Below are 27,772 nucleotides of genomic sequence, written 5' to 3'. Positions count from 1 at the left end.
CAGCTACCTGTAAGTATATAGTTTTCAGTTGCTTTTCATAATAAACTTGTGCCTAGTATTTGATTGTTTTTCTACAGCGAAGATGATCTAGCTGCGCGCTTTGTGTTTTATTCAAACTATGAAAGTCTTTATTAACTCACTCGTATTGCAGGCATCAGAATGTCTTTATAATCTCACTCGTATTGCAGGCATCAGAATTTTTTTAAAAACAAATACTATCTGACAAGAGCTTTACATAAATTGAACACAAGTATAAGAGTAGTAAATTTCACTTTTGAGTAAAAATAATAAACTAAACAAGATTCACTAATAAACATGTCAAAGCCTGAAAGGACCTACAGATCTGGCAATCCATCACTGAAGTTTGAGAATTGAGCATCAGTGTGTTGCTAAAGGATTGCATATGATCAAAGCTTATGTGAAAACTTGCCTTATTGAAACCAATGAAACTGAATTCTGTAGTGGTGCAAAATTTCATCAATCTTTCTTCATTGCTAAAATAAAAATGTATCTACTAACTACTATGTGTTGAAACAATAGGAAGATCCAAAGTTTGCAAAAATCTGAGGCTAATTTCTCAAGGAGATAGATATTATTTTTGTGACAAACAAAGTACAGTATGTGATAGGTATTATCAAAGCAGAGACTGAGTTGACAAATTCAACTGACAGTACTTTCTGTAAAACTATTCACTGATGGATATGGAGGAAATGTGCTGGATGTTGGGCAAATCCTCCCCATTTGGATTTCGACATCTACTGGATAGATGCTTTGAACAACGCTTTATTTCAAGTCTCTGAAGAGAGGTGAGCTTTTGCATTACACTGGGAAGTGATTTGAGATTATAACAACCACTGAGGCTCAGGGATTGAAGAGATGATAGACAGCTTATCCATTCTGGTATGGCATTCAAAGTCATACAACCATCAATTTTCAGATGTCGGAGGCTGGTCAAGTACTGCAATCCCTTGGGTAAAATTTCCACTCGAACTGTCTCAATTAATTCCAGTAAATGGAGAGTCTGAGCAAGGGGTCTCCAAGGCAAACCATCATTATCCTCTCATTCCTCTGTAGAGGAGAAGACCATTGGGGTGACATGAATTGATAGTGACTCCAAACCAGTGAGATACTCCAAACCGCCTGAAAGACTTCTAAGTTTGAAGCAACAAGAAATCGCAAGTTTTCGCAGAGAAGAACATCTCTTTAATAGCTCTCCTACCTCTGATAAACACTCCAGCTCCAAAGCATGTCTAATGCACATGCTAGTAAGACATTCCACAGGAATTGTATTAAAATAAAGAATGTCATCAAAAGCTACATGCCTCAATTTCGAGAGTGAAGTTCCAGTATCTGACATTGTAGAATTTGACAAGGAAGAAACAAACCCTACATCTTCCTGACCCATTCTTATACGCGGAAACTTATTCAAACTTATCAAAGAAAGTTGTTCCAAGATTGTACAGGGAGGAAATGATGTCAAGTTACGGCAATTATCAATGACCAATACAGAAAGAAGTGGAAATGATGGTTTCAAGCTCTTGCTGCTATCAATGACATGGTCAGCAATTAACTCCTCCTCTCTCCACCATCCTTTCAACTTTGGTAGATCCCTGATTTCTAGAAATTTGAGGGAACAGAAGTTCAATTCTGCTGCATTACCATTAGTGCTGCTCATATCCTCTATGAACTCCAAATTACGCAGGCCAATAAGTTACAGAGATTTTAAAAGATGCAAATTGCTCAGTGATGGGAGAATCTGCAAATTATGGATAAATTCTAAATTGATCTTGACTATATTTGGAAAAAATGTTGTCCACTGTCTTCCCCAAAATGGAATGTTCATACCCTGAAACCCTGACAATTTTAGGCTCTTGAGATTAGGATGTGGCTGCAGGTTTTTCAGCACAGATTCATGACAATTAGCAACAGGTCCATAATCTTCTTCTGGTAAATGACATCCCTCAAAAGTTATTGATACCCCTTTGAAATGTTCCATGCTTTTCAAATATCCCACTTCACTATCATTCTCCTTGACATCTGAGCCACTTGCATAAATGGAGATATCAATGTTACCTTTTAAATTCTTGAGAGCCTTAAGATCTTCCAGCTGGCCAACACATTGCTTTCCATATATATCTTCATTCCCCACTACAAAATTAGAAAGTGCATGAAGACAAGTCAACTTATTCAAGCATGGAGGCATATGCAGCAATAAACTGCAGCCAAATATAAGCAAGTATCTAAGATTAACTAGTTTGTTGAAGTTTTTTGGCCAACTGCAGAACCAAAAGCAATTACTTAAATCTAAAGTTTGATAACTTCGTAACTGAATCAGGAAGTGCCTTGAGATTTCTATTGCCAGACAGATCAAGATATCTTAAATGCACCAGTTTACCTATTGAATCCGGCAAATATTTGATACCCAAGTCATGCAAATCCAATATCCTCAGACACCTCCAACTTGCTAATAATGTACTCACCTGTAATTGGTTATAGCCATCCCTAAGATATGATCGGATTTTAAGTTTAGAGAAACTCTTAGTACATGTGTTTCCAGCATGAAATATATGCCGTGTTGTATCTGCCAAGTTGCTTGTGATGGAGTTCGCTAAACATATTTCCTTTCCTGCTACATCTTGAGCAACATCATGCATCAAGTCATGGATTTTAAATGATTTGACGTCACCATATTCGTTCTTTATTACATCATGGAAGAAACATCTTCTCAACAAAATAGAAAAGTATTCCTCGCCAGCATCTTCTACGCTTTGTCCCTCATCAAAGGGCACAATGTACTGTTGTGCCATCCAAAGGCTTATCAACTTTCTTTTGCATATGACAAAGTTCTTGGGAAACAATGCACAATACCTAAAGCAAGTTTTCAATGGTGATTCAAGATTATGGTAACTTAGATTTAAAACTGACATAACCTCATTTTCACCTTTTCTAATCTTGGCTAGACCACACTTTTGAAATGAGCGCCACTTGCTGGTGTCTTGACCAAATAGAAGACTTCCGACCACCTTTATAGCCAGAGGAGCATTGTGACACTTTTCAATAATCTTCTCCCCAATCTCGACTAATTCAGAAGGGCAAATTAGGTTGTGCTCCATGCCAAATGCTGTCATCTCAAACAATCGCCAAGAATCCTCTTTGGACAAGCCTTTCAACTCATAAGTACTGTGCTCACTTCCTATAATATTTGCTGTCATTTTTGAGCGTGTAGTCACAACAACACTACTTCCCCTTCCACCTAGCATTAAGAACTTTCTCACATCAAGCCACTTGAAGCGATCTTCACTCCACACATCATCAAGAACAAGCAAGTATTTCTTACCCCCTAGCTGCTCTTGTAGTTCACTTTGCAATGGATCCATTCCAAAGCCATCCTGCTTCTGGTACATAGCTGATTCTGATATCTTAGCAAGAATTGATTACACATCAAATTGTTCGCCATTTGATCGGAAACACAAACCCATTGCCTCAAGGGAAACTCATGTTTAACCCTTTCGCCATGATACACTAACTGGGCAAGAGTGGTTTTCCCCAATCCTCCAACTCCCACTATAGTGACAAAACCAACATCATCCTTAAAATCAGAATCCAACATGGGCATCAAAGCCTTCAGGTCATCCTCCCTCCCAATAACATCATTCACACAAACATAAGAACAACTTTCCACTCTTCTCACAACTGGTTGGTGGGAGTTGACAGCTAAGCCAAATTTTCTATGATTATCAGCAAAAGCACCCAATTTTTTCTTGATTTTCTTAACCCGTCGAGACATTGCGTAAGCCACACTAAATTGGTTATTAGAAGAAAAGAAGCTACGCAACTCTTCAAGGAATTTACTTACATCATTTTGCTACTTTTGCTCAGCAAATGTAAGGATCTCATCAAATAAATCATCAGCATCATAAACAACCTCATTCAGCTTCTCAATCCAGTATTGCTCTTCGTTGGTAAACACTTGCTTGGCATCCGCATCAAGGAGCACTTTTGTGATGGTGGAAACCGTTTTTTTGAGCTCTTCCAATTCAGATTTATAACCCCAAATGGAGAAAATCTCCTTGAGGATTGAACATTCCAGTGCTGCAAATAAAGTCTGAGTAACAGTGAGTATAGCTCCAACATCAGCCATTTGCGCACCAAGTTCTAAAGATGAACAGGTGGATTCAGAGGAAAAAAGCTGTGATTTTAGGGAAGATGAAATACTTAAAACTGTGGATATCTGTGACTTTGGTGGCTAATTAGAATGATAGGAATGGTGACCTGAAGGAGTGAAGGGTCAACCCTAAACAGTCAAAAAATAATACGTAGTATATACTTCCTCCATTTCTATTTAATTGACGCGTTTGATTTAGGCACATATATTATGGAGATGAGAGAAAGTGAGAGGGCATGAAAAAGCAAGTGGGGTAGCTTGTAAATAAAAGGTAAGAAATTTACCCCAAAAGAAAACGTGTCAACTAAAAAAAAACTTCCTAAAAAGAAATATGTGTCAACTAAAAAGAAACGGAGGTAGTAATAAGCTTCATTACCTAACCCATGTTACTTAGTTTTATCTTTAATATTAATTAATTCATGACATCAAAGGTAGGGCACCCCCATAGACTTTAACAAATAAAAAAATATTCACCATAGGCATGTGATGAATCTGCCACTACATGGTCTACTAAGAGAAAATTTCAACTTTAACTCTAATTGAGACCAACCCACACATATACACATAATATTATTAAGAATAAACGGGCGTGATTATGGGACGACTTAAAATAGTTATGTATTACTATATACTTCCTTCATACCGTTTGACTTTTACACTATTCACACAACACACTTTGACTCGCTTTTGTGGTTTATAGATACGTTAAAACATATTCACGTGGGATCTTATTTGAATCGTTTCAATGTATATTTTATTAAATCCACTTTTACAATTTTACAATGTTGATGATTAAGATATTAATCGTTAAAAACATGCGTTAAAACATAATAGAAAGGTGTCAACTAAAAAAAACAAAAAAAAGTATTATTTATGGAAGGGAAGACTAGACTATTTTACTTAAGCTGGCAACTATTGTAAGTATGGAAAGTGATGAACTAGGTTCAAAAAGTCCAAAAAAGGTCCTAGTAAGATTAGGTCCAACCGATGTATTTTTGTATCAGATATCATCAATGTGTGGCATCTATGTCCGCGGGTATCTACTCATTTACATCAGATAAAGGCGAAAAGGAAAAGGTTTTCTGTAAAATTTTGGAATGAAAATCATGAAAAGCTAGCAAATCTATACCTTTAAACAATTAACGAGACCCCATTAACAAAATTTAGACCCACCACTAGTTGAATTTAATCAACCCTACAGGATATGGTTCCCGCGCCTCCACTTAACTTATGTAGCTGATCTTCTTGAGGGTATCAGATCTTATCTGAATATATTGGGGTTCAATGTTGGGATTGAAGCTCTTATATAATGCTTAACCACTGTAATAATGATGCAGTCACAGATCAACAAAATAAATTGACCTAAAATTTTCTTTAGGACAGGCTATGTAGACTGTAAAGACAATAAAAGGAATAAAGGGGGAAAAGAAAATATAAGAAAAGGCAACCAGTAAAATGAAGGTACAAATGAAACATACTCCAGTTGAGCACTAAAGCCCGACCCAGATTTATTTGGTTCAAATTTTAAAATTGCATTAATTAACCATAAGAGGAAAAGTAAGGGCCTGTTTACTTCACCTTATGTTTTATCTGAGCTAAACTTATTTTTTTCTGTTATCTGGACTTATTTTCTGATCTAATTGTCTCATTTGACTCAACTTTAACCTTACTATATGTACGCTAATTTATAGGAATAAAAAATATCAAGGGGATCTTGTTAGATTCGTAATAATGTGTACTTTGTTAATATGTAATTTTCATAATTTTTCATGATAAAGTTAAAGATATTTAGCGTTAGAAAACAACACATAAAACGATCTAATATGATATGAACTTAATTTTTCTGATTTGATCTAAACTTTTTTTTTTGTCTGATTTGAAGTGAAAATTTGGTGAACAAAATATGCCATAACTCTTTCGGGAACAATACACTTACATTGAGGACAAAGGTTATGCTTGAAATTTTAGAGATTGATGGATTTGATCACCCCAACAAAAAAAATACGTAGTATATGCAAAGCTTCAGCATAAGCATCATGGAGTTTATGTACATCTTCTCTAAAATGATCATTAAATGAACTCAGGGTTACCATGATAATATCACCTGAAATAACAAAAGCCGGCTTTCCAATTAGCACTTGTAAATGGTTATTAATTCAAAGGATTAAGAAAGAGACCCCTACATAATGCTGTAAAATCCAAAATGCATAAAAACGATGCGATGCTTATCAAAGGTAAACGTGAAAAAGTATGACAGTTGAACCTTCACCTTAAACTCTCACACCAGGCAAATTATTATTCACACCTGACACCAAGGAACACCCTTGCTAATTACATTGTGGAAACAATTTAAGAGGAAATAATAGTGCTATTACCAAGTGCACCTAAACAATGCTGCTCAACCAAGGATTTATAATGTTCATTTATAGAAACAAAGTATAAACATATCAAGTGTAAGCAGTTCTTAAAGATCAATTATAAGCCCCCCCACCCCCCTTTCCTAAAAATTATGCTCAAAATATCGATTGAAGATATAAAACCGAGCAATGAAAAGACTAAGAAAAGAAGCCAAGCAATGAAGGATAAAAATCAGAATTAACTCAAGCTTGAACAACTGTTTTGAGTCAGCTAACTTGAAAAGGCTTAAATGTAGATGTCATGGTACTTGACCTGACTCAACTGAAGACCATCCTACTAAAATATGTCCCAAATATGACTTGACACAATAAAATGCAACTATCCTTTCCCCATCACTTGCCTAAAAATAGATAAAATATTCATAACTCACAAAATATACAAATTTCTGGGAAGTATGGAGTAGAAAACTATGGTGAATTGATTAATAAAAAATAACATTAGGTAGTACTTACAAAATAGAGAAAGTTGCTTATCTATATCACCCTAGGTATATAGACTTTACACATTAGTCCAATAATTTCTGCATCCCAAATAAGTCTCTGTGAGTTCACACTACTTTTTTTATAGTCTTAAATTATTTCTTAGTTTTTTCTCTCCAATCATCTTTTTTCTTCACCAACCCATACTTTCTCTTCATTTTGCTCACTGTATCCGTAATTCTTAATTTTTGTACCAAAATCAAGTGTGCAAGATATGGATAAAACTTCCCAACATCTTTTGAAAAGGCTTACCATCGAGCACTAAGGCAAAAGGCGACTTAGAAGTCAGATAGACCGGACAAACATTCACTGAATAGTCTTCATGATTTCATGACAGAATGCATGAATACTTTTGAAGTAACAGACTTCACTTTTGGAACAAAAATACTTGCAATCAGAACAATTGAAAATATATATAAATGACAAGAAGCAAGCATTAGCATACCCACGCAAAGCAGATTAAAAGAAAGACATTAAAGCTTATATATAATATAATACCACATTCTTTGGCATATAGACATGTTTAGAAAAGAAAATGATAAGAAATCAAGTTACCTAAGAAAATTCTCAAACTTTTAGTTTCAGTTAATATCAGGGCCTATAACAAGTTAAAGACATTACTTCTTTTTGTTCATCCCTTGAACTCAGTTCACATGCTCAAAATATCACTTGTTACACATAGGACATAGCTTACATATAGCATTCTGCTTTCCAAACTATCCAATAGAAACTAAGAAATGCAACCATTAACAGCATGGCAAAAATATACTGGAGTGTTCTCAATCAAATCATAGCACCTTGAAATCAGAATCCCACAACAAGAATTGATCATTAACTTCACATTTTCCTGATAGAATCCACAAATGTTCCTGAAATAACAGACTTCAGCTTTCTCAGAAACGCATTTTCAGAACTACAAGTGACAGATGTCTTTGAGGCTATAAGAACAAAATTCTCTCCGTTCCCACAATCTATTTCATGCAAATCCACAAACACTTCTTGCAATTCATGTATCAGCATATCATAGAATGACCCATTTGGAGGAATTACATTCATAACTAGAATTCCATGCTCAGAAAGAGATGTTTTGGCCGCTAAAAGTACATCTTTTTGCAAAAACTCCAATGCAGGGGCACTGATACCCATTTTAGAATCACTAGAATCCAGATCAACCATGATAACAAGAAATTTAGGGCCAAATAACTCAAAATAATTCTTACTATATTCCTCTCCTACGCTATTGGCAACCAAAGGACTTGATCCATTATCACAGTCAAACAATGCTACCTTCTTTAATATTTCGATCCCGTCTCCTAAACAAAGCTGAATACCATTACCACATTGTAGCCCAAAATATTGCTTTGCGATCCTCAAAACCACTTCATCCATCTCAATACCAACAACCTCAAATCCTAATTGCAAGGATAGGAAACTAAGCAATGCCCCACCTCCAACACCAATGCAAAGCCCTTTTGGCCTAACCTTAGATTCAATACACTCCTGTAAATACCCACTGATCAAGGACAGACCGGCCACCATCGGTGCCAAGTAAGGATGCACCAACACCCCTAAATCCGGACAAAACTCCGCCTCTTCAATACATAAAGAATTCAATCCAGTATCATCAACTCCATTATTTGGCACAACACTGATTTCAGTCTGTATCAAATTGGGCATTCTCTTAAACCTCAACCTTCTCCTAAATTCCCTCCTAGAACCCTCAATTTCGACATCTTCAACCAGAATTTCCCCAACACAAGACCCAGTGCAGCTCTCTAATACAACACTACTAATTACACTATCCTCATAACTCAAAAAGGGTACTTCAACATTTCCCAATTGAGCAATTTCCTTTGGTAATAAAGCCATCAACAAAGGGTATAAACTTCTCTCCAATTTCTCCCTATAAATTGGGCAATTTTCAATTGATCTTTTATACAAATTACCAACATTAATATCACCATTAGAAGCATTACCAATTAAAATTAACCTGGAGATTCCAGGAGAAGCCAATAAAAGCTGGAGATGCCCAGATTCAGTGGCGAAAATCCAATCATTTTCACGGTGTTTTGGGACTAACATAGCTGCAATTTGGGGGGGATTAATCGGTTGTAAAGGTGAATCAAGAACAGAAATTTGAAGGTTTTTGGTCTGAAAATAGTCAATTGGGCAAGAAAGAGAGTGAACGGGAAGAGTAAATGAAATATAGCGAGATTGGGTTAGAGAATCGAATGTACCTGGTTCCATGATTATGACAAAATTAGGCGAATCCCAGAACTTAATACGGATTAACTCAAATTTTGATGAAGAACAAACGAACAATTGCAATGACTCAATGAGAGATGCTATTGCAATGACTCAATGTACCATTCTCACACTACTCCTGGGTCTAAAACGTCATTAGGCTCCTTACACTACCAGAGGAAGTACTGGACGAAAGGGGGGAACGTCCAATTGTACCAGCGCAAAAATAAAATAATAATATGTGCAATTAAAAATAAAGGACAAACCAAAAAAAAAAAAACTCCCGTTTGGTTGGGAAAACGGGAACGGGGTGTGTTTTTGGGGGGAAATTTTCCGCCAAAATGCAGCTGAGATGCTGATGTCAGTTGTCCCCAAAATTGAAAAAAAAGGAAGAGAGAGAAAGCTAGCTAAAGTTCATTGTTTCAGCAAAAAATTCAAGAACAAACACCAATGAAGAACAAAATTCCAAATCTCAACTAAATTGATCTAATTTGGAAAACTCGAAAACGACATACCAAATCTGGTAAGCACACTTAAATTTTTTTTGGTCTTTTTGTTGTTAAATTAGTCTTTTTGTTAATTTAAGAGTTATTTATTAATGTATTATACTGAATTTCTAGGTTTTCTGAGTTGGATTTTCGGGAATTGTTTGCTAAACTCGACAATTATCATCAATTTCAGGTTCTATACTTTAAAATTAATTAGTGTTTTTGCTAGGGTTACTATATAGTATTATGTCAATAATTTCTAGGGTTTGTAGATAATAATATCATAATTTTTCAATTGTTTCGAGTATGAACCATGAAAATCTGAACTTAATTGTTTGGGTTTGGGTTTGGTTTTTGGAATAGTTCAAGTGAATAATTATTAGTTATGTGTTTAGATTTGGTTTGGTTTGGTCATTAGTTCATGTGACTAGTAATTAGTTATTAGTTCATGTGACTAATTATCAACAAATATAGTGCACATTTTCCAACCAATTAATTCATATATTAGTCAAAATATGAGTAAACATATAATCTGAACTTATTTGTTTTGCAACTATGTTAGTAGCTTTGATGGCACTAGGTGTTGCAATTTTGCATATAGTGTAGCAGCAATGGTGAATTGCAACACCATTTGATATTAAGTACTTCTACTTGATATAGTGAATTGCAACAATGCCCAAACAAAGCATCAACAACCTGTTAAACGTATCTATGTGCTTATTGTTTCAATTACATAGAACATATATGTATTGAATTTTGAGTTGTGGTCAACATGCTTGTTATTTCAATTACACACAACATGTTTGTATTGAATGTGCTTGTTATTTCAATCACATTTGATATTAAGTACTTCTACTTGATCACTTATGCTAATCGAATGTCTTATGATGCTGTTCTTTCTAATGGGGTTGTTCCTCTCCGGCCTTTTTGTTTTGTTTAGTAGCTACTTGTACTTGTTGATCAACAACTTTTGCTTATAATTAGGTGAATCAATTGTTTATGCATCCCCTTTCCCTTTGTGAAAAGATATTTTTTGATCACATATATTTATGATTTCATTATGTCTAGTATCACTAATTGAATTGCTAGCCCCACAAAACAAAAGACACATAATTTGTTCAAATCCTTAAAATCCTTACATGCCAATTAAACGACAACCTTAAAATCCCTAAATTGAACTCATGAGCTAATGGTGTAGGTACTTCAACCAAAGACCTAAATTTAACTAAACCGAGCGAATGAGCTAATTGTTTATGCATCCCTAAATTCTATGTGCTATTTATATATTGAATTTAAATTGGGGTCAACCTGCTTGTTATGTGCTTGTTATGTGCTTATAATATATTTATGTACTACTTTGTTTAGGATATGAGGGGTGCCGGTACAAGTGGTGCGATTTTGGACTGCAATGATGTTGTGGATTTGGATTCTGATTGTGAGGTTACGCCCCAAGGCAACAAAGAGGTATCAAATTCAACATTCTTGTGTGATGGAACGCAGAGTACGAGGTGCTATGATGTTGTTCTCTCTAATGGGGTTGTTCCCCCGCCCTTTGTGGGGATGATATTTGCTAGTTGGGGAGATATTGATACTTACTTCAGGAACTATGGAAGGCAACAAGGCTTTGGGATTCTTCGTGCATCTGGTTCCTACACCCAGAAGAAAGTTGTGTCTAATAGCCTAAGAGGTTACATGTGGAAGTGTGAATGCTATGGAAGCACTACTTATAGGCGCCGCATTAATGGGAAAAGGGTGGTTGCTGAAAGGGAAGGGCCTGTGAAGCGTAAGTCAAAGAAATGTGACTGCCTGTATATATGTACTGCTGCAAAATGAAATCTGGTGATTGGGTAGTAAAGGGGTTGGAATTACAACACAAGAATCATGTCCCTACACCTCAAAAGTCTCACTATATTGCTATGTATAGGAAGGAAGACATCAATGCTGCTGTGAGGAGAAAGCTCTTCACTGATGTTGGTTCTGGGTCAAAGGTCACCCAAGTCTTCAACTCACTAGCCAGTGAGAGGAATGGGGTTGAAAATGTGGCCTTTACTAAGAGAGATTTGCATAATGTTATCTCTCGGGAAAGAAGTGAAAAGATGAAGAATGGTGACTGGAATGCGTTGTTTGATTACTTCAACGCCATGAGTGCTGATAATCAGAACTTCTATCATATGCATAGGGTAGACAAATTCAATCAATTGTCCGATGTTATGTGGGTTGACGCAAGAAGTAGGGCTGCCTACGAGGAGTTTGGGGACGTGATTGTGTTTGACACTACATACTTAACAGATCAGTACGACCTGCCTTTTGCAAATTTTGTCGGTGTCAACCACCATGGACAATCCATTCTTCTAGGATGTGCCTTGTTTTCCCATGAGAATGCCGAAACATTTGAGTGGTTATTCAGAACTTGGTTAGGGTGTATGTCTAACAAGAAACCCTTGGCTATATTAACTGACCAAGATGCTGCAATGAGGAAAGCTCTCCGCAATGTTATGCCTTGTACACGTCACCGCTGGTGCTTATGGCACATACTTACCAAGTTCAGCCAGAAACTTGGTAAGTATGAGACTTATGAATTGTTTAAGGTGGAACTTCACAATGTCATTTATGACAGCCTCACTGATGATGAGTTTGAGAAGGAGTGGGCTGCTGCCATTGCAAAATATCAGCTCGAGGAAGATCCGTGGCTGGCAGGTTAGTATGTTTATATCTAAGTCTTATACATATATGTTTTCTGTTTAATTTAAATAGGTTACTTCATTTTATGAATTCATGGCTATTTGTTGTTTGAATTATGCTTTTTAATAGTTTTTATCGCAATTGTGCCAAGTTATGTCTAAAAGTGTTACAATTGTCTACATCTAACCTAATGGATCATCGATTGTTATTGGTTTGTGTATTTGCTCAATAGGTTTGTTGTTAATTAGGTTTGTGTATTTGCTCAATAGGTTTGTATGCCGAGAGGAAAATGTGGGCTCCTGCCTACATGAGACACATTTTTTGGGTAGGAATGAAGACCACTCAGCGTGTTGAGAGCATTAACTCTTTCTTTGATGGATTCCTCGACAAGCACACATGGTTGTATGAGTTTGGGCCGAAGTACATAGCAGCAATGGAGTCAAGAGCAAATGATGAGCAACAAGATGATGCTGTTTGTTTCGGGGTTTTCTGATGTCCTGCGGGAGAGTTACAATTCCGAGACTGGATCCGTGCGCCTGTACCTGCAAAACAAACGGAGACTCCTTGTGGTAGGAGCTCCGCCTCCGACGATCAAGTTAGTACTTGTTTGAGGAGTGATAAATGCGGAAAGTAAAGGTAGGAGATCTGGTTCCTCTAGGGGAGGAGTGATCAATGTGTTTTGGTTTTCTCTAGGTGAGAGTCATTAATTGATGAATCCCCTTTAATGAGGATTAATTAAGTATTTATAGTCTTGAGAAGCGTGCCAATCCTAGGTTTAGGTTAACCAGGGAAAATTGGGCTTCTCTCGGACTTTGGGCCTTGGTGGCCATTTTGCCTATTTGGCATATGGGAAGCCACGTGGCGTGGCCTGATTAGTCCATGTTGGACCTCTTAGGGTGACAAGTGGCGGACGCTGATTGGCCTACGTGGTGGACACGTGGCAGGTCCGGATTGGTCCATTTGTCATGGGTATCTTTTACCCTAAACATTTGCCCCTCGGAAGGAGTAATTTCTCTTTCAAGGAGGGATTGCTCCTTTCGAAAGTTAGACCCTCGAAGCTTTGCTAGGTCGGCATCTTGTCTAGTTCTAAGGGGAGATGGACTTGATTAACTTAGAAAATTTTGATACCTTGGGCGGTATGACATTTTCAAGGTTAATCAATCATAATAATGATTGCCGCCAAACTAGACAGATGCCGATTCTTTGCCCCACTATGCAGATAGCCCCTGATCAGGTGGACTGTCAACTATTGCACAAGGGGTAAGCATTTAGCATTATTCGGCCGTTGGCCTCTTTTGTTTGAGTAGTAGGGAAGCCAGGCGGCGGGGGCCGGATAGTCCCCTTGATTCGCCAATGTTTGTTGGCTATTAACCCAAGGAGTGGTTACCTAGTAGGAATAGGGGTTTGAGTGCCCCTGTTTGCCAAAAAACAGGCGGTCTACTCAAACCTTTTAGGTTCCATACCAAGTTTGAGGGAGTGCCTATGAGTTGACTTTGGTGTTACTCAGTCGCTGTCACTCCTGCTTGAGTAGTAAAGGTACCAGGCGGCGGAGGCCGGCTGAACCTTTTGATTCGCCAATGTTTGTTGGCTATTAACTCAAGAGGTACCCCTGCATTTATCCCAAGTAATACAGGGGGTCATCCGACTCAGATGTCAACTGCTACCACTGGTTTGGTTAGTGATAGAGTTATCCTTGTCTCAAAAACGGCTACGTGGTTGTCCTTGGGGACAGTCGTCTAGGTGTCGTGTACTTAGTTTATAGAGCAATGTTCCACCCAAAAGGGAGCTGCTCTCTGCGACGAATTTCATCCGGAGGGATGCCGCCGGACGCCTGCTATTATGTTGGGACAGGTCGTATTAGTTTAATTTTAAGGGAGGATCAGTCGGCCTGGCGCCTGGGCTGATCATCGGGCTTGTTGCCTTGGTTAGTTCTTGGCGAACGTAGGTTCTAAGTAAGAAGAGGGCAGCCGCTTGTTTAGGCACATGGTCGGCCTGACCCTAATCTTTTTTAGCTAAGTATAAGGGGGTGGTTGTCTGTTTTGGAAACAGTCGTCCCTCTTCTATGGAGAGTGGCCGACTGTATGTCTAGACGGCATGCCCCTCTGGTGGAGTAAAATAACCAATGGAGAGTAGCCGACCATAAAGGTACAGGCGGCATGCCCCTTTGAAGATAAAGAGTAAAATACTCAATGGAGAGTAGCCGATTGTAAAGGTACAGGCGGCATGCCCCTCTGAAGATAAGAGTAAAATACTCAATGGAGAGTAGCCGACTGTAAAGGTACAGGCGGCATGCCCCTCTGAAGATAAGAGTAAAATACTCAATGGAGAGTAGCCAACTGTAAAGGTACAAGTGGCATGCCCCTCTGAATCAGTATCAAGTATTGAAATCATTTCAAGTGTTAGAGCAGATGGATCACCTAGTTCCCTTCCATAAAGGATGGATGGTGTTATTAATGAGAGTCGGCTGCTTTCATAGCTACGAGACTTCATTGTATAGGGGGTCGGCTACTATTCATGCCGCTTTTCTTGCCTGATAGACTGTCATGCAAACAAGTGGAGGTAATCCACGAAGAAAGACGGTCTTCAATAGAGTGCCGCCTATGCTGCCGGGTTTAATAACCTTAGGCAACATTTTTTAGGGCATCTTATACTTTTTTTTTTTTTAATTTTTTTTAAATCATAATAATGATTGAGGTCGCCTAAACCAAGGCTACGAAACCATGATAATCATACCACCAGACATTCGGCATGTCGCTTGCTTTCATTTGGCAAGACATCCAATCTTCTCAGCTTCAAAATCACGATGCATGATCATGATGATGTTGGGCTTAGCATAATGATGCTAGTTGTACTCGTACCCATGATAATTTTCTTGATGATAATTTCTTTCGTGTAACAGCCGGCTGTTTAGAGCTGGCAGGCCGGGTGCTTAGTGGCTGGGTTGGGGCCGGCTGCCGCCTGCTAGCTTTGAGGAACGATGCCTAGGAGCCGGTTGTTCAAGCATAGGTGTCATAAAGCTGGCTGTATTGAGGCGGTTGGGAGCCTTGTATTTTGACGCCTGCTTTCATTAGTTTAGCGAGGACACTAGGTGTAGTTAAACAGCCAAAGGCTTGACTAGCTAGGTGCATCTCTGTGCTTAACCACTAATGTCGGCTGTAGCCTAAGGCCGGCTTGGCTTGTGCTGGCGCCTCAATGGTGGACTGGCAACGAGGGCCGCCTATTCTGAAAATTTACAAACGACTTCTCAAATTCAGGCGTCCATACCCATCTTGCATATCCAGCCATGCATAACATTCTCTGTTCTCGCATATGCTGCTTTATTAGAGCTAGCTTGAAGTTCGACATTGAGATATCGTCTTGCACATTCTCAAACAAGGAACTTTTTGGTGTTAAACGGTTTCGGACACCATTAATAACCAAGGTGCGCAGCCGGCAACCGAGAGTTTGAGTTCAACATTTTACTTGCATTTTACTTAAGTTTGAGTTTGAGCTCATGCCTTTTCAACCAAGTGCCGACTGTTTTAGGTGAGTCGGTGTACTTAACACATGCGTCTGGCTGGGGCTGGGCTGAACGCCATCGGCTCTCAGCAATTTAGTTGGTAAGCTAGGCAAGTGATACAATTGGTGATAAGGCCGGTTTATTTTGCCATGATGTGTCGGCTGTCCTCATAGCGTTCTTGCCAATTATATATAAGCCGCTGTTCATTAAAGAGTGTCGGCATCTGGCTGCTCCCACAAGGTGAGTTTACTCGCCCATCGCCATATCTAGATGGTCTTCATACACTAAGTGTGAACGGTACACACTCAATCATACGCTTGTCGCTTGTATTAATCACCATAATGGTTATTGATGGTATGATGCTGCTGCTTGTATGAGAGAAAAGGGGGGTTTGTTAGCTTCTCTTGATGGCTTAACAGCCGGTGGTACAGTGCTTCCCCTACATACATATAGCCGCCTAGCCACCTACTTTGTACATACACACGAACTCATTCGACTCGGCATTTAGAGTCGCTTGTTCTTGGAGTGTCGTTTGATATTCTGCTGTTTGCCCATGATACTTCGAGATTCAAGAATCACTTAGCTTGAGGTTACATGTGGAGCATGCCGGCTTCTTTCATGGTTACGAGGACTTGTTTGTTAGCGTCGTACCGCAATCTTTTTAGGAGTGTTACACAAACGCCATTTCTTCAAATTCATCTAGCTTTCTCAAGGCTATCCTCATTTATCACCGGCTGTTTGATGGCTCGGATTAGGCTGGCTGTTTTGCGGCCGTGTTGTCAAATACCTTATACTTGATGCTATACGTACACTTGATGCTAGTTGTTTAAATTTAACCAACCAAGCTATACGTACACTTGTTGCGTTTGTTGTGAAGGTCGCCTGCTTTAACATGGCTGGCTGCTTCTTGCTTGATAGCTTGAGGAACGATGCCTAGGTGCCGCTTGTTTTTACATGACTAGCCGTTTAATCATTGCTTTGGTTGCAAGGGCCACCTGATTTAATCATTACTTCCGCCTAGTTGGCTGATACTAGGCCGGCTGTTTTTAGCGACTGGATGCATTTAACAAAACCATTGTGAAGGCCGGCTGTTTTAGTGCCTCTAGCTGGGACTGAGTTGGAGATGGCCGTTTGTTTGCATTTCATCGTTAGCATGGCCGGATGCGTTGCACCAACCGACTGATCATGGGGTGTTCTTGTTTCTTTATATGAGCACCTGTTGTTCTCCCACTTGCCGCCTGCTCATACCACACTTGCATCGAAACCATTCGTGTTAGTAGCTGGCATCGTGTTCACCAAATTTGCATGTTTAGGCAAGCTTTCCACTACCAGTGCAAGTATGAAGAGCAGTAGTAGCATGCGCAACAACATATATTGGTCGGCTGGTTAAAAATACCATCTTGATGTCGATTGCTTGTGCTATGTCAAGAAAGGTTTGGCAAAGGTGATGTTGGATGATACTTTGATTAGTTTGAGAACTAAGAGAGGTGCCTTAAGTATCCATTTTCGGCTTCAACGGTGTAATGCTCACAACGTTTTGAGGGTCGATTGTATGCTAGCGTCTATGGCCCTCATTAAAGGGTTCCGGCTATTTTAGAGCTAGTAGGCCGACTGCTTTGTGGCTGAGTTGGAGCCGATTGCCGCCTACTATCTTTGAAGAATGAAGCCTGGGTGTCGGTTTGTTCAAGAAGCATAAGGGCCATTACTCCACCTAGCATTTGTGAATCGTTTCAAAAGCTGAGTGTTTAGTGGGCGACGGTTATGATCATGTAAGTCTTGTTTGGTCTCCATGTTATACGACACATGCCTTGGTTTATATACCCTTGGTATTGTGCCTTGTCACTTGAAGAGCCGCCTCCTTGTTATGATCACATGGGACTTTGCCACCTAGTTGGTCTAAGTGACGTGTGGCTAGCAATGTGCTTCTCACGTAATGATATGAAGTAGTCAGCGCTTGATTCCATGTTTACCTACGTTGTATACATATACAAGGTGGTATTAGGCGGCCTAACTTTGCATACCTTCTTTTATTTTTTTTTTTTGTAAAATCATAATAATGATTTAATAATTATACCAGCCTACAAGCTTGACCATCCGACTCCCAACATCTGTTCGTATGACGCATGCAGTACTTGGCCGCCTGGCCGGATGCTCGGAGGTTGGTCTTCTACCGGCTGTACCCATTGAGTTTCATGCTAGGCGCATGTAACTTTAATCGGGGTTGGTTAGACCTGGCCGACTGCTTATATTGCAGCCTGGTCTATTAATTTAGCATGGGCAAGAACTATGTCGGCTGTACCATGTGAGTGTTAGCACACTTTTGTGAGGGTGAGTGTCGCCTGTCTGACTCTCATGGTTAGATTTTGAATACCTCATGGAGGTATGGTGGAGACTGTCTTGAAAATCAGACGTAGAGCTCAGGCGGTGGGACGGGTACGTCGAGCTCTAAGGGACCCGTCGGGGGTCGTGTGAGTCTCGACATCGATTTCATTGTCGGTGTCCTGGTCCGACTGAACCAGAGGGTCGTCCATGGGACGCTTGTCACTTAGAATCGGTACAGACTGTGATGCCATCTCGAAATTACTCTCCCCACAGATGGCGCCAAAATGTTTCGGGGTTTTCTGATGTCCTGCGGGAGAGTTACAATTCCGAGACTGGATCCGTGCGCCTGTACCTGCAAAACAAACGGAGAATCCTTGTGGTAGGAGCTCCGCCTCCGACGATCAAGTTAGTACTTGTTTGAGGAGTGATAAATGCGGAAAGTAAAGGTAGGAGATCTGGTTCCTCTAGGGGAGGAGTGATCAATGTGTTTTGGTTTTCTCTAGGTGAGAGTCATTAATTGCTGAATCCCCTTTAATGAGGATTAATTAAGTATTTATAGTCTTGAGAAGCGTGCCAATCCTAGGTTTAGGTTAACCAGGGAAAATTGGGCTTCTCTCGGACTTTGGGCCTTGGTGGCCATTTTGCCTATTTGGCATATGGGAGGCCACGTGGCGTGGCCTGATTAGTCCATGTTGGACCTCTTAGGGTGACAAGTGGCGGACGCTGATTGGCCTACGTGGTGGACACGTGGCAGGTCCGGATTGGTCCATTTGTCATGGGTAATTTTTACCCTAAACACTGTTGATCAGCGGTTCTGTCGACCACTTATCACCGGTTTTATGCCCGAATGGTTTTTCAGAAAAATCTACACAGTTTCAAAGTTTTTGGATGTCCAAGAACAATGCAATAGAGTGATGTACTTGACCCCGTTGTCTAAGGTCATTGACTCTGATGATGGTGCCACTGTTACCCACACTCTTGAGGACAGAGTGTGGGTCTTGTTCAAGGAAACTCGGAAAGAATTCCCGACTCAATACACGAGGCTATATCATGTGAAAATTAATAAAGAAAACACTAAAGCTTTCTGCAGCTGCAAGCATTTTGAAACTCATGGCATTATATGTCGTCATATCATTAAGGTATTCTTGTGTATGTGCTTATCATTTTACATTGGTATTCATGCTTCTTATTTTCATTACATATGCCTAATTCATGAAATGTGGTACTTAAAACTAATGTTTTCATTAATATGAGAACATAATTACCGTGACTTAATTAAATTTGCACGTGCCCTGACCTTGATCTTGCATGCCTCATTTTATTGGTTTTTTAGTCATATATATATATCCTTTTTAACTTGTTCTTTCAAACTCAAGGTTTTGGACATGCATAAGATGACTGTTGTCCCTGAAATGTTTGTCTTAAATCGCTGGCGTAAGGATGTTTTCAGAAAGCACACTAGGGTCAAGGTTACTTACCATGATCCTTCAAAGACGGTGGAGTCTAAGAGGTTTGATGAAATGATGGTAGATTTTGAGCCCTTGTGCGTTAAGGCTTCTATAGTGGCTGATTGTGTCCCTATAGTTATCGACACACTTCGGCAGTTGGACATCAACATGGAAGCCACAGTGAATGCAGCAGGATTATCCGGTATCACACTAACTAAGAAAACTCCACCCAAATCAACCAAAAAATCTCCTGCTTCCTCCAAAAAGAAAACTCCAAAGTCTATGAACAAGGGAAAATGGACTGTCACTGAGACTGGGAAGCAGTCCATTATGGATGTTTCTCCGACCTGTTTTGAGATTGGTTCCCCATCTACTGATCTGTTAGTCAATGATCCTGTTTCTCGCAAAAAGCCTCATAGAACTCCAAGTTGCATGCATCGGTCCTGTGTAGAGAAGTCAAAAAAGCGAACTCCTAAGAGGAGCAAATCCGTAAAAAAAACTGCACTACACCCTCAGGTTATTTGTAACAATAAGAAGTGCAGGTTTAACTTTATGCTTTTAATTACACTTACTAATGGTATATTTATGTACAGGTGAACTCTGATGAAGTGCTTCGCTTGTCTGCTGGTGGCATTGAGATGCTGACTGAAAATGGTTCGGTTGGGTACTTCACTAGCACGGTGGAAGAAGACTCTGATGGTTTTGTGTTGTGTGGAGATGATGATGGAGATGTTCTTGGAATGGATGTTGATGATGTAGGTGTAGTCGGTCTGGATGGTGATGGAGGTGATGATCTTCTCACACAACATGATCTGGTTTGGGTATAAATTGCACTATGTCTAATTTTTTGGATGTTGAGGACAAATGAACAATAGGGGATAGTGATTTAGGGCTTATTTTGCTCGTACATGGAGGTTTATTATTTTGGAATATTCTAACAACTGTGCAGTTGACCAACTTAAGAGGGATGTATATCGAATCCCCTCCCCCTAATCGTTTTGAACATTGCTAAGTGGGTTGTATATCTAATCCCCCCCCCCCCCATCCTTTTGAACATTCTAAGGATCTTTTGAACATTGTTAGGAGGGATGTATATCTAACCTCCTACCCCTAATACCCCTAATCCTGTAGAGCATTGAAGTGCTTGTAATGGTTTGAATTAAATATTTGTCCGCCTTTTGAGCAAATACTCTGTTTAATGTGGTTAATATGGTTTTCCACAATATGATTACGTCTTTGCTTTATATGGATTTGGTCTTGTATCTATGTGCTTGTGTGTCCAAACATGCTAGGGTGTTATCATACATGTTCTGGAGAAACAATGTAAATTGATTTGATTAAATTATTAAAATTGATTTCAAAAACTATCATTTATTAAGTGGAACATCACATAGCTTATTAGTTACTTCAAACGAATGAAAATTAAGGAAATTTGAGGGTTATGTGATCAAGTGTTCGTAATTTAATATTTACATATTGTGATCACTCTCTTTTGTCACACTTCATCATTTTCACAATTTTAAATTCATAAACTAAATTTTGTAAATCTAATCTAATTATTTACGATATAATCAAATTACATGAGGACTAGAATTATACATAAAACTTAAGTTAATTGAAACTTTATATTCTCTTATAATAACTACTTAATTATTGCCCGGGCGATGCCCCGGATCCGAATCAATTGAATGTGCAATAAGAATAATTGAAACATATAAATGGGAAATGTAATTAAATTATAAGCACTAACTCGTAAGAATAATAATCGATATTGTATTAGTTGGATATTATACTTGAATGAGAGATGTACTTCATTTATTATAGGTACATACTAAAATCCCAAGCCAATTGCAATACAAAAGATAGGAAAAATCTGTCAAAATATAAAAACCTTTGTCTTACAATTTCTTTTAATAAAAGTTTGGCTTATTAAAAAAAGGATAGGGATGCATAATATATTAGTGTAGTAAATTTTATTTATATGCGTTACAAATAAAATAATAAATGATGAAAATTTACTTTGTTAAATAATGGTTTATTGTTATTCAATCTGGCGATTAATGATGAAATATTACGCTGAAAATTTTAATATTATGCAATGACGAACTACACCTGAAACACTAAGGAGGTTACATTGTAATATGATTGTAATTTACTCCGTAACTCAATAAAGTAACTACACATATCTGACAGATATATCTTAAAGAGTCGTGTCGTGAACGAAACTATCTAATTAAATTGATTACCCCTTTTTTGTTTGAAATGTCTTACTTCAATTGATGTAAAACTTATTTGTCATTACAATCATCATTGAATAATTCATATGTTCATCTGGTACCTCTTGATATGTATATTAGTACCCTAGGCATAGGTATAACTACCTTCAGTGTCACTCTACATAAACGATGAACAACACTATTTTATTCATAGGTGCTACCAAGCCTTTGTGGTATTATTCAAACACCTCTAATATTTCTTAGTTTAGACTTTAAATAGTCTGAAGGAGAGTGTTAAGCTAAGATAATCATTTATAATTACCTTGAATTACCTTGATGAAGAGTGGCACAACATTTTCAGGTTAGTCCTGGGGGGCAAATTTTAGATGTTTAATAAAATTGACAAAAAATTTAAGAAAAAAAATATGCTCACATAAATTGATTGAGTAGCTCATAATCTACTCGTTACATTTTTGGTCCTTCTATTATTATATGCCTTTACTTATTTTTTGTTCAATTCATATTGTAACCCTTATTGTATATAGATGTTAATAAAAATTTACTCTTCCTTATTGTATGATATACATTAAGGCTTAATTAGTGTCAAATTTGTTTGAAGATAGTAACTTTGTTTGCAAATTCTATATTAATAATATATTATCGAGCTTATCAAGTCGAGTTAGAGCTTGCTCAACTCGTGCTTGTTAACATCTCGAGTCGAGTCGAATTCGAGTCAAGCTAACTCGAGTCAAGTTTTGACCGACCGTTGTCCGAGTCGAGTACGAGTTGCTCGCGAGCTGCTCAACTCAATTAGCACCCCTAATCAATCTTTGCTTAATTTCTGCCTACTTAAATAACCAACCTCATTCTTAATAGTCTTTCTATGCATCTAATCTTTTCTGAAATATATTGTTCTCCCTTGTAACTCTTATCATTTCTTGATTATATTCCCAAATCAAAATAAGCAAGCACAAGAAAGACAAACAACAAAAGCGAAGGCAAATAGCAAATAGACAACAAGAGTAAAGTATGAGAACATCTTAGCGTCAAAGGCGGGCCCACGCTAGCTACAAACAACCTTACATAAGAGTCATTTAAGAAAATCTTAGGGGCAAATTGGGGGCACGCTAAGCTAAGAATAACCTTGCATAAGGATCACTTGAGCAATGTCATTCATTCGATAATTTTATATGATTACAACAAGAAAACAAAAAATAAGGTAAGAATTATTCTAAAAATATGCATTAGCTATGTAATGCTATGTTATTGAATATTCTAGCTTTACAAGGTAGGAATCTTATAGCATTATGTAAGGCCTTGATTAATTTGTTGGCATTCTACACTATGCCTATTTCTAAGAACTATTCTTAGGCTCTAATTCTCCCATGTACTGCTCACCTCTTTGCTATTCTATCTCCTTTTTTCTACTCTATTTTCTTTTACTATTCTATTTCTTCTTTGGAATTTTTAGGCTACTAAACAAGGTTGGTGAGTGAAGGTCATTTAAATTAATAACATCAGTTTATACTAAATATGTACCAAATTGTTGTTGCTAAATTGCAAACATCATAAGGTTACTCTATGCACAACAAGGGTCATAGGTATAATCTAACTATTTCATGTAGCTCATTAGTTATACCTTCTCATTCAAGTCAAGTGTATATTGTATATAAATTCCATATTGATTTCCATCATGATTCACATAAGTCATTCAAATTGTTCATTACTAAGAACAATCTATTCCAAACAAGGTAATCCACAATTCCATAAAAGCACGATACAAAATAAGTCAAGAATTTATTAACATCAAAGTACACTCATACTTGAGATTGTCATGAGAAAGCTAAAAAAATCACGCATTCTATGCAATTATCCCCCTTCAAATTATTGTATATCATCTATCTATAAGACAATCATTTTATACTGAAATTAATAACAGTATTTTAGTTCTACGAATTCTAGCCTCTCAACAAAGTTCCCCTAGAACACATGCTCATAGATCGAAATCCCGAAGTGTACCATCCCAAATTGAAAGTGCTTCAGAAAGAGCTTAGAAGGCCAATAAAAGAACATCTTAAAAGAACTTAAACTGCAAGGATAACATCACCCAACAAGTTCATTATCATATACACCATAACTTAATATACTATAAGATCTTAATAATCAAAAGGAGCTAAGAAGGCCAATTTAAAAAATGATTTGTTGCAACCAAACAACATTAAAGTTAACATATACTGAGTAACAATCAATCATACACATATTTAACGCAGTCATATAAAAGGTCTCAGTTAATGCCCCTCAACTCGTGATCGACTTGCTCGATTAGCACCCCTAATCAAGACGATGAAAAAAATGAAATGGGTTCCAACTTACAAATTATCTAAAATATAAATCTTATAAAAAGTATATTTTTACCGGGAGTTAAAATATATTTTCATAAACATGTGCAACCGTTAACAAGTATAAGTATTTTGTGTAAGGGCTTCAGATCACAGTCGAGGCACTGTCCCAATGGTTCCCATTATTCACTATCTACACATTAGCATGAAACTTGCTCATAAGTTCGATCCCCATTGCCCCCCAATTTTTTATTTTCTCAGACCGAACCATTGTGTTCTTTGCCTTTTTTTTTTCCTTTTTTAAATTTCCCTTGATTAACACTTTATAGTTGACGAGTGCTAAAATTTCATTCCCAAGTCCCAACATTATATGATAGTTTTAATTCATTTATTTTTTCTCTTTACATTTTTTTTCAACTTTTTATTTTATTTTTTGTTATTTTATGATAGTTTGTACATTTTAATTTATTTCTCTTCACAATTTTCTTATTTAGTTTGTCAAATTTGATTGAGAGTTTTTTGTAAATTTTTAAAAATTTATCCTAATTTAATGGAAATGTTGTATTTGTAAGTTAGAACAAGAAAGGGATCACTAACATCACTCCTTTGAGTAACTTTTAAAGAGATTGAATTCATTCCATATGAAGTTATTCATTGGATTAAAAGAGATTGGGTACATTGAAAGCTTTTGAGAATAGTAATTTTTAGGGTAATTATGGCTATGATGTTTTAGGTCCCTATGTCATCCCATCATGTCATATAGGGAGATTAAGGTGACAATTTTAATTTTATGTATTTATTCTTTTTTTAATTTATTATGGGTGGAAGATTAAAATGACTTGGTGGTGAGATAAGCTTTTAGGTGAGGTTGTAGCATTTATGGTGTAAGAAATATGCAATTTGCAACACATATGATACACAATTTACTTCATGATGTGTTATGCAATTTGTTAAAAACATTATTTGAATTGGTTAAAAAAAATGTCATTAATTAATCGACCAACATAGTACTACAAATGCTAATACTACGGAATAAAATTGCTAATTAGTAATCCATATGAACAAATTTAGACCTTAAAAATACATATTTTGCAAACTCAGATTTGGTAGGTGTCATTTAAAGGCTTATACCTTTTGGTAGATATCATTTACAGATTTTTTGGTAGCTTTTCCTCAAAAAATAAACAAAATTTTAAAAAAAATTAGTGAAAAAAAAAACTTATAATATGATGTTATAGCTAACTTGCATTGAAATATTTTTGACTATTTTGGAAACAATATCATCACCCTTATAATTTTATAGAGTACAATACTCTGCAAATTATAAAGGGTTCTCACATACACTTAGGGTATGTAGGGTTTTGTAGAATATAATAAACTTTACATATTGATTTAGAAATCCAATAAACAATCTCAATTATGAACAAGTTAAAATGATTATAAATTGCGGAACTTTCCTATAAACATACTATTATCGAATTATATACTACGACCAAGTAACTCATGTAATATATTATTGATGTGAGATGTAAATGAGAAAAATTTGTTAATTAATACCTCAAAAAAGGGGTCTTTATGAATTACTACCCCTAAAAAAATGTTGTTAATTACTACCTTAAAACTGATGAATTCTATAGATTGCTACCCTTTTCCCTAATCAGCCCCTAATTAGGCGATTTAATCTATTAATGATATCATTATCCGACTAATTTGTAATTAGTTACTTTTAAGGCATGATTAATTAAATAAACCCTAACACCACCTCTAAACCACCATTGCACCGCCTCCGACAGCCCCCTTACACTATCCCCACCATCTCTGGCAGCCTACCCCCGCCCCGCCCACCTCTAAACCACTCATTGCACCACCTCTAAACCCCCCAACAATCCCTCCTCCCCACCCACCGGCGACCCTAGCCCCCTCCCCCTTGCCAGAGAACCCTATTAGGCCCTCCCTAAGCCTCCTCCATCCTCTTCCCCCCTTTAATCACCACCCTAATGTTCCAAAATTAAAACCCTAAAGCCCTAAAATTGAAACCCTAGGGTGGTGATTAGGGGGAAGGGGATAAAGGAAGATTAGGGATGGTTGTGCAAGGTTTTCCGGCGAGGGGTAGGGTGTCAAGGCCGCCGCGGTAGGGGATGGGGGTATCGTAAATGGAAGGTGGTTTTAGGGTGGGCAGATGGTGGTTTTAGGGTGGGGAGTTGGAGGAGGTAGGTTCGGTAGTGGGTGGTGAGTGGCCGGAGGTGGTGCAATGGTGGTATGGAGGTGGTTCTAGGGTTTAATTAATTATTTAAGGTTTAAAAACAACTAATTACAAATTAGCCGGATAATGATATCATTAATAGATTAATCACCTAATTAGGGGCTGATTAGGGAAAAGGGTAGCAATCTATAGAATTCATCAGTTTTAGAGTAGTAATTAACAACTTTTTTTTAGGGGTAGTAATTCACAAATACCCCTTTTTTGAGGTAGTAATTAACAAATTTTCCTGTAAATAATAAGGCTTAAAAATGAGAGCATTTGAGGGTCATCTATGAATAATGTCATCAAATTTGGTTTTTATTGGGTTGAATCACTTGAACCTATACAATTTATAACAATGTGTTCATATCTTTTTAACGCTCAACATTTGATATACCTAGAATAATGTGTTAGTATAAGTTTTTGGTTCGGCTTCCTAATGTTCGACTTTTTAAATGCCCTATAATTACTTAATACTTGTGTCTGTGTGTATATTTATCGGATAATTTATATAAATTGTCCAAATTTAAAAATTTGTTTGATATTTATTATTATTTTTTATTTTTTTTGAAGGAGATATTCTAACTTCCACACTTTTTTAATAATTTTGTTTTTTTTTTTGTAAAAAAAAACAAATAATTCAAAGTATCCTTGATGTGCAATAACGTCTTGTTAAAAAAATAATAATAAATAACTTCTACTAAATAATTAAATAAAAACCAACACCTTAACTTGATGAAGTGACACCAAAAAATGAAAAGCAACAGTTAGTTTATAAAAAAAAAAAAATCGAAAAAACAAACAAACAAAATTAAACAAATATCCTTTTATATGAGTCTCTTTAACTTCCTCATAACACTTCACTACTTCTCCAAAATACTTCACTTGTCATTAATATCACCTTTAATATTTCCATTCATGTTCTTCCTTTTTGACTTCCATCATCTTTAACCTTACTGTTCTTCTTTCTTATTTAAATAACCAAAAAAAAAAAAAAAAAATCAGATACAAACTTTTACCAACCAAGATTAACTTAACTTTGAAGATGAACAACAAAGGAAAGTCAATTGTTTCACAGTTGTCCAGTCGTGAAATTGGTTGTACATCAAGAATAAAATTCCACCCTAAAGCCGTATGTTATTTGCAACCATGCATGAGCACCACCGTTGAATCTGATATAAACAATACTTCTTACTTTGAGAATGATTTCCTACGTCTCAATGAAGCCTC

The 27,772-nt window shown here is 37.3% G+C and overlaps 3 protein-coding genes across 3 annotated transcripts; 1 reads left to right on the top strand and 2 right to left on the bottom strand.

Annotated features, from left to right (window-relative positions):
- Positions 1-400: 400 nt before the first annotated feature.
- Positions 401-5,332, bottom strand: LOC110703633 (putative disease resistance protein RGA3). The gene is made up of 2 exons (XM_021881421.1): positions 2,942-5,332; positions 401-2,868 (listed from the first exon to the last, which is right to left on the bottom strand). Exons 1-2 carry the CDS (start codon positions 3,402-3,404, stop codon positions 2,819-2,821), a joined length of 513 nt encoding a protein of 170 aa, XP_021737113.1. The 5' UTR covers positions 3,405-5,332; the 3' UTR covers positions 401-2,818.
- An 86-nt stretch (positions 5,333-5,418) lies between these two features.
- On the bottom strand, positions 5,419-9,713 carry LOC110703631 (methyltransferase-like protein 13). The gene is made up of 2 exons (XM_021881420.1): positions 7,618-9,713; positions 5,419-6,269 (listed from the first exon to the last, which is right to left on the bottom strand). The coding sequence occupies exon 1, from the start codon at positions 9,307-9,309 to the stop codon at positions 7,900-7,902; it is 1,410 nt and encodes a 469-aa protein (XP_021737112.1). The 5' UTR covers positions 9,310-9,713; the 3' UTR covers positions 5,419-6,269; positions 7,618-7,899.
- Positions 9,714-11,623: 1,910 nt separating this feature from the next.
- Positions 11,624-20,572, top strand: LOC110703685 (protein FAR1-RELATED SEQUENCE 5-like). The gene is made up of 5 exons (XM_021881476.1): positions 11,624-12,491; positions 12,746-12,948; positions 19,107-19,436; positions 19,674-20,261; positions 20,339-20,572. Exons 1-5 carry the CDS (start codon positions 11,624-11,626, stop codon positions 20,570-20,572), a joined length of 2,223 nt encoding a protein of 740 aa, XP_021737168.1.
- Positions 20,573-27,772: the final 7,200 nt, after the last annotated feature.

The sequence above is a fragment of the Chenopodium quinoa genome, unplaced genomic scaffold, assembly GCF_001683475.1.
Source record: "Chenopodium quinoa cultivar QQ74 unplaced genomic scaffold, ASM168347v1, whole genome shotgun sequence".
In the NCBI taxonomy this organism is placed as follows: Eukaryota; Viridiplantae; Streptophyta; class Magnoliopsida; order Caryophyllales; family Amaranthaceae; genus Chenopodium; species Chenopodium quinoa.
The sequence above is the reverse complement of the archived record's forward strand: the minus strand, read 5'-3'. Positions and strand labels throughout refer to the sequence as shown.

What these genes read in the sequence shown, in the direction of transcription:
- LOC110703633 (XM_021881421.1), bottom strand. Translation starts at nt 3,404, where the DNA reads ATGTACCAGAAGCAGGATGGCTTTGGAATGGATCCATTGCAAAGTGAA. An exon ending in TCTAGCCAAGATTAGAAAAG is followed by an intron (nt 2,869 to 2,941) that starts GTGAAAATGAGG and finishes AACTTGCTTTAG; the next exon opens with GTATTGTGCATTGTTTCCCA.
- LOC110703631 (XM_021881420.1), bottom strand. Translation starts at nt 9,309, where the DNA reads ATGGAACCAGGTACATTCGATTCTCTAACCCAATCTCGCTATATTTCA.
- LOC110703685 (XM_021881476.1), top strand. Translation starts at nt 11,624, where the DNA reads ATGAAATCTGGTGATTGGGTAGTAAAGGGGTTGGAATTACAACACAAG. An exon ending in GGAAGATCCGTGGCTGGCAG is followed by an intron (nt 12,492 to 12,745) that starts GTTAGTATGTTT and finishes TTTGCTCAATAG; the next exon opens with GTTTGTATGCCGAGAGGAAA. An exon ending in ATGAGCAACAAGATGATGCT is followed by an intron (nt 12,949 to 19,106) that starts GTTTGTTTCGGG and finishes ACTGTTGATCAG; the next exon opens with CGGTTCTGTCGACCACTTAT.